Genomic DNA, 7,465 nt, shown 5'->3' on the forward strand with positions numbered 1-7,465 from the left:
GTTTGTTTCAACAAAGGAAATTACCTGCGGCTCATCTCCCAAGTTTACTTTCAACCCTAATCTTTGTGGTCTTACAGTCTGAGGGTAAAGGGTGGTTAGGAATCTTAATTAAGAAAAAAAACGCAGTTCTATTTTTATTATTATGTCTCTTAACAGCAATCGTAAAATGTGTAATATAAAATGCATGTATTCAAAATTACAATTCATTAAGTTTACAATTTAGTCAAATTAAAGTATCAAGTTAAAATCGGTAACCGTTTACTATATAAACGTCTATGAATTGTAATATTACATTTTACAAAGGTACTGGATCACCTAAATTTTACAATCATATTCTAGTGCTTTCGTAGATACATAGTGTAGTATATTCACAAAAGAATAAAACAAACTAGTAAAAGAAAGAACATTTTTATCTTATTGCCATCTCAACACTAAAACAAACATCATAACAAAAACATAAACCATATGCTTTTAACAAGACAATATAGAATAGAATATTAGACATATGATCCAATATCACACTTCTCCCCCTTCAGATAAAGCTCCGCTTCTCTTACGTAGCTGGTCTGCGTTTTTTCGCTTCAGAAGTCCACCAACCCTGACTTGGTATGATAGCTCACCAGTTCTTGATGCAATCACTCCTGGAGTCCAGCCGGCACCTATTTCTCTCTGCACCCAGACTTCTTCCCCCTCAGAAAATTCCCTACGTCTACTTTTGCCATCGTGATACTCCTTTTGTTTGAAAACTGATTCTGCTATCACGTCTTTCACCGTACGTTTCAAATTGTCCAATGGAGATCGAAGTATTTTGCCGAAGAACAGTTCAGATGGAGGTTTGCTCGTAGATTTTTGTGGTGTGTTTCTGTAGGCAAACAATAGCTTCACCAACCTTTGTGTTTGATCTTGCCTGTCACCTTTGCTGGACAAATATCTTGACTTGAATGTTTTGATGAACCGTTCAACTTGGCCATTCGTCTTCGGATGATATGGTGTACTGCAGGCATGTTTTATCGCGTTATCCTTGCAAAACTTCTCAAATAGCTCTGACGTAAACTGTGTCCCATTGTCAGTGACTATCATTCTAGGAACTCCATAGCGAGAAAACCATTCCCGTAACTTGTTCACTGTACTGGCAGCCGTAATAGATCTAACCATTGATATCTCTGGCCATTTAGAAAATGCATCTACACCAACTAACCAATACCACCCATCAAATGGTCCAGCATAATCCAAGTGTAACCGTTCCCATGGACCGTCTGGTACATTCCACGAGTACAGAGGTACCTCCGGTTCCCTTGGATGGTTCATCTGACACCCATTACAAGTCTTCACATACGTTTCTATGTCTTCGTCAATCTTGCTCCACCACACATAGAATCGTGACAAACTCCGCATAGCTTCAATGCCAGGATGTCCTTGATGTAAAACACGTAGTGTTTTCTTTTGAAGGGTCTGTGGAACCACTATTCTATTTCCCCACATCAGAATTCCTTTCACAGAAGAGAGTTCTTCCCGTCTGTGAAAAAATGGAGACAAATATGAAAGATCATTAGGCAACTTTTGTGGCCATTGTGATTCCATAAACATCATTACCCGCTTGAAAGTCTCATCTTTTCTAGTTTCTTCTTGCAGTTCCTTTGATGTCAGAGCCATATCGTCTATCTTTTCCTGAACCAGTAGTTTTGCAGACAACTCTTCTCTTGATGGGATGTCACTCTCGCTGGGCAGTCTAGAGAGTGCATCCGCCAACACGTTGTTCCTACCTTCTATATACTTTATATCAAAATCGTAGTTGTTTAAGAAAATAGCCCATCGAACCAACCTGTTATTCATCGTCTTGGTCAAATCCCGATGTTTACCAAATATTCTCTCTAAAGGCTTGTGGTCACTAGTAAAGGTAAAATGTCTGCCATAAAGATACTGGTGGAATTTGACCACTCCAAACACGCAAGCAAGTGCTTCCCTGTCAATTGATGAATATCGCTTTTCTGATTCCTGCAAAGTACGCGAAGCAAATGCAACTGGTCTTTCTTCACCATCGTGATCAGTTTGTAGAATAATTGCTGCTACACCAACCTCCGAGGCATCACAGGATACTGTTATGGGCAAATCATCTCGGTAAGGAACAACCGTTGCATCTTCTGCAATCAGATTGCGTGCTCTGTCAAACTCCTCTTGTTCTTGGTGATTCCACACCCAAGAAGTCTTAGAACTTGTTAATCGGTGTAATCTTGAACAAAGACCATGAAGATGAGGAATGAACTTCTCATAATAGTTGATGGCTCCCAAAAACGCTCGAAGCTCTTTCTTGTTTGTTGGAGTCTTGGCTTCCTTTAATGCCTTTACTTTATCTTCCCTAGGATGTATTCCATCTTGATCAATTTTATGCCCCAAATAGTAGACACTGTTTTGACCTAACTGACATTTTTCTTTCTTCGCCTTTATCCCCGCAGCTTCGAGACGTTTCAACACTGTTCTGACATTGCCAAGGTGCCCTTCTTTGGTTCTTCCACTGACTATGATATCGTCTATGTTCACCCCAACCAAAGGGATATCACTGAGGAGATTTTCCATGAAACGCTGAAATTTGGCTGGAGCATCAGTTAAACCAAATGCAAGGCGTTTGTAGCGGAAATACCCCATATGAGTAGCTATTATTAAGTAGTTTCGATCTTCCTCTGCAACCTCTAACTGTAAGTATGCATCTTTCAAATCAATTACAGTAAATAATCGACCTCCAGCAATTTTGTTTGTCAAATCAGCAAAAGTAGGCATCTGATAAACTTCAGGCACAATCGCCTTGTTCACGGTAACCCTGAAGTCTCCACAAATCCTAACCCTACCTCCTCCTTTATTGACATTTACAGTAGGCGTTGACCAGACTATTGCTGTTTCACTTGGATCAACCTTCTCTAAGACTCCGCACTCAACTAGTCGGTTCAGCTCATTCTCTACGGAATTTTTCAAAGGAAAGGGTACTCTTCTGGCTTTCAGTGCAATTGGTGGAAAATCCTTCTTTACATGTATTCTAGCCTTTACTCCTTCAATTTTACCCAATCCATCAGAGAAAACACTATCAAATTCCTTCACCAATGATTGAGCTTCCTCTTCCGTAATATTCACATCATCATTTGTTACATTGTTTGATTTTACACTAACTTCAGGTGGAAGTTTCATTCCAAATGATACCATCCACGGAAGTCCAAACAATGGAATGTCATCTTTTTCCATTACTGCCACTGGTAATTTCCTAGTTTCCCCATTCAAACACACTGACACATAGCATTTGCCTAAACATGCTAACGGTGTTTGACCATAGCCTGTCAACCCGGAGAGAGGTTTAACCTGGGGCTTACCGAGTTTCTTCCATAATGTCTGCCCAATTGTAGAAATTCTAGCACCAGAATCGAATTCCATAAGGCAGGGCAGTCCATTAACATTGACTCTTATTGAGGCACGTGGAGTTCTGTTTGAAATCTTCTTAAGAGCATGAAGATCAGATTCCACCTCATCTGAACTGTGCTCACCATCGGAATACTTCGTGTCAATTTTACTTACAAACTTCCTTTTGCACACCCTAGCAAAATGTCCTATCTTCCGGCATTTAAGACACTCCTGGCCTTTTGCTGGACATTTCTCCTTGACACATCTATATCTGCCACAGTTCTCACATCCATTCACTTGACCAGTTGTTTGCCGCTTCTTGACAAAACATACGTTCGATGTAGTACTGGCATTCACCTCGTTTCTGGCACGCTCCATCGACCTGGCCAGCTGGAACACTCTCTCTGCCGTGACAACACTGCCACCGGTCTCTACACCATCCGGCCAACGATGCCTTACTTCCACTTCAAATTGTTCATTGAACACCCCTGCGATGAAACGATCCCGGATCCGTTCATCCAAGCCTTGGCCATACCGACAGTGTTTGCTTAATTTCTTTAACCTGGTGAAATATTCCGTGAAGGACTCACTTTCATTTCTAACAGCTCTTTCAAACTCAAAACGGGCAGCGAAAATCGTTTGGTTTGGACCATACAGTGTGAAAAATGCAGTCTTATTTTCTTCATATGAACAAGAATCAAGGTTCTTCGGGATGAAATAATTTTGCATCTTCTGGAGTGGTTCACTTCCCACATAAGCCAGTAGTAAGTCTTTTCTCGCCTCCTTACTACGCTCATCTGAACCCCCCAACCCTTTCACCCGACAAACACGTTGAAAATGTTCAATATACTCTTCTGCTGTTTCTTCACATTTGTATTTCTCAAAGACAAACTTCTCCATTTTCCTCTCCAACTCACTGAGAGACTCTTCATCAACTTCCCTATCACTCTTCTGCTTCTTTCTAGACATCCTCGTCGCCAGTGTAGTATATTCACAAAAGAATAAAACAAACTAGTAAAAGAAAGAACATTTTTATCTTATTGCCATCTCAACACTAAAACAAACATCATAACAAAAACAAAAACCATATGCTTTTAACAAGACAATATAGAATAGAATATTAGACATATGATCCAATATCACACATAGTAAATAGACTTTTTAACAATAATCCTGTGAATACAGTAAAGAAATTAATATAATTTCATATTTCCAGATTACTTTTGAGAGGTCAAATGGATCAATGAACAAGTTTAATCCTACCACCAATCCAATCTAAAGGTAAGATTATTTTTGTTTGATTGAAAACGTCATCTGCCTTATTTTTTAGTTTACTTGTACAACTTGGTTCAACATTCTATCGTGTTTAGATACAAATATGTCCTATAGAGCAATCAAGACTTCCAATTTAATTGAAAAAAATATGCTTAAATGAGTTTCTAGTACACAATTAGGGTTCTTTTGAAACATGTAGGTTGACAAGAAGGCCTCACACAATTTTGGGCTACAATTAGATAAGAGAAATTAAGTTACTCCCATACGAACATGTCAGTTTAACAAGGCCATGTGTCATAGACTTTGAATTAGTTGTGTTCTAAAACAAAGTTTAACCAAATTAAGGAAGAAAAATTGATAAAATTCAGTGTATGTTTGAGGAAATGTTGTAATTCAACAATTTTCAATTTAATAATAATAATAATATGTATAATAATAATAATATAATAATAACCATATAATAATATCATATAATAATATATAAATAATAAAATAGTTACACATTCTAAGGCAACTCATTAGAATTATTAAGAGGAAATTACTTTTTCAAAGAAATCTACTCTTTCAGAGATATGTTCCGTTAGCACGGTAGGTATCAATGTCAATCACAAAGAGTCTGCTTTCTAGAGAATATTTGCTGATATAGTATCTTATTAGCATTAATGACGTATTCAACAATAAATTACTCAGAACAATAATAATACAAAATATGGTTGCCTACCATCTGGCTAGGCTGAATCAGGCCTGTAAGTTCCTACATTACAATGATAAATACAAGCTCATATATAACAACCATAAATGAAATATTTAAAGTCATGGAGAAAACTTGTTTGAAGCAATGGCAACCTGTATGAAAGTAGATCAATAATCTCTTAACTAATTATTATTATTTATTAAGCAGTTTTTATTTCATACATTTTATGTCCAATCATGTCGAATTGCTCTATTTTAGAAAAAGTTGGCATGAAAAATCTACTCAATATGTAATGACTTATCAAATATAATAAATTTTGCGACCAATGGCCCAGTAAATGGTTCATTGGTTTTATGCAGAAAATATGATTTTTGTAACTTTTCCATTATTTTGTAAATCATCTCCGATATCGAGCCTGGTCATTGCACAGAAGGAGGATTTTGTAAAATATTCAAATGGGTCTGTGGATTTATTTGTGTATTACGGAAACATAAAATGGATAGAGCAACTTTTCTAACCAACATATAAGTTGTTAATGTTAATGCGTGTTTTATGTTAATCAATTATCTTATCTTTATTCGTATTTTGTATATGTACTTTTCAAGCAGGTGAAACCCGGCATATACCATCACATAAGTAACATTTTCCACCCAAACATTCCAAACGGCGCTTTCGATCAAATCCAGATTAATGTGGTAATACTTCTGCTTAAATATATTGACCCAGGATTCTGAAGTAGACTAATGTAGCGTGTGGTTCACATTATATATTGAGCCCTAAATATGTGATGAATTAGCTGGATATGTGCGTGCGTATTAGTTGAAGTGTTATGCAGCAAGAAACGTATGAATAGAGGAGATGACGTTGACAAATTATGTGTGAAAACCACACGTGGTTGTGGAAATGTTCAGGTGACGAGTTGACTATTGAAACTCAACTTACCGAAAATAATTTTTGTATGCCTTAGTAAGGTGCCAAATCTTTAATCAGAATATAGATCTGGAAGAAAAGGCAGTGTAGATTCATATTTATGTTCTTTGGCCCAGGATCACTTCTTGAACATTAAAATGGTATAAAACTACTAAAATTCACCAAATTCTTGTTAAAAACATCTGCCTGTGCCACGTCGCGTGTGGAACTAGTTCCCAAATTTAGTGTTTTATGTTAATCGTCCATCAGCCTGTGTCGTGTTTATTTATGTTTAGTGTCTTTGTGTATTGTTTTTACTCCAATAGCTTGCAAGAGTGAAATCAAGAGCCTGAAGATGAGGTTATAACCTCGAAACTGGTGGCTACAAACTACACTAATAATTTAGGATCAGAGGATCGTCGGGACATATTGTATATACATACATGAACATGAATGTTGATACGATAAATGTTTTTTTCTATGCTCTAGTCCATAGTGGTTGTTCTTCACACTGTATCAGGCTAGGCCTAGTGGTTGCAGCATTATCACTTAGATAGGTCATCGCCAGTTGGTTGATTTTGAACCCTGGACCTCGGCGACCGAAGTCCCACAATCTACCTCAAGACAAGCTCGTTCTCTCTAGTTCCTCGCTGCACTTTACCATTTAAGTATTGAAAAGATAACAGTTTTCTTTTTGAACAATGTAAATTAGTTTAATATAGCTATAAGATGAGCTATGAGACCAATAAGTTGCTTGGCAATTTTCCATCGCCATGTTTTTTCTCAGACCTTTTAATGTTTATGTGATGTAATGCATTGATTAGAGATTTATCTTGCAAGCCCTACAATGTTTAATTCAATGAGATTAGAATTATTGTATTTTCAACAATCATTTCCACTTTTTATTGCTTTACGCGTCATTATTACATATGTGTGACATAAAGGTTATTGATGTCTTTTACGTCATCTCAAAGTGGCAACATTATGTCAGGCAAAAGTGTATAAACTTGTGCCTAACAGGTTGTACATGTCTAGGGACATTTTAATTTACGATGGTTGTATTGAGCTCTGGAGACTAAAGTTAGACTGATAAAGACAATAATGAGCATCAATCAGTAACGCTTGGGAGGAATGAAAGAGAACGTTTAGATAATTTACATCTTTGTTCTCTCTTTAGGGGGTTAGAACATAACATTGCTGTGC

At 37.1% G+C, this 7,465-nt stretch overlaps 1 protein-coding gene across 1 annotated transcript; it reads right to left on the reverse strand.

The window, feature by feature from the left end:
- Positions 1–516: 516 nt before the first annotated feature.
- LOC129000266 (uncharacterized protein K02A2.6-like) lies at positions 517–4,353 on the reverse strand. The gene has a single exon (XM_054427226.1). It carries the CDS (start codon positions 4,351–4,353, stop codon positions 517–519), a length of 3,837 nt encoding a protein of 1,278 aa, XP_054283201.1.
- Positions 4,354–7,465: the final 3,112 nt, after the last annotated feature.

Source organism: Macrosteles quadrilineatus, unplaced genomic scaffold, assembly GCF_028750875.1.
Source record: "Macrosteles quadrilineatus isolate MER2022 unplaced genomic scaffold, UCM_ALF_1.0 Scaffold_8__2_contigs__length_117827958, whole genome shotgun sequence".
Lineage (NCBI taxonomy): Eukaryota > Metazoa > Arthropoda > Insecta > Hemiptera > Cicadellidae > Macrosteles > Macrosteles quadrilineatus.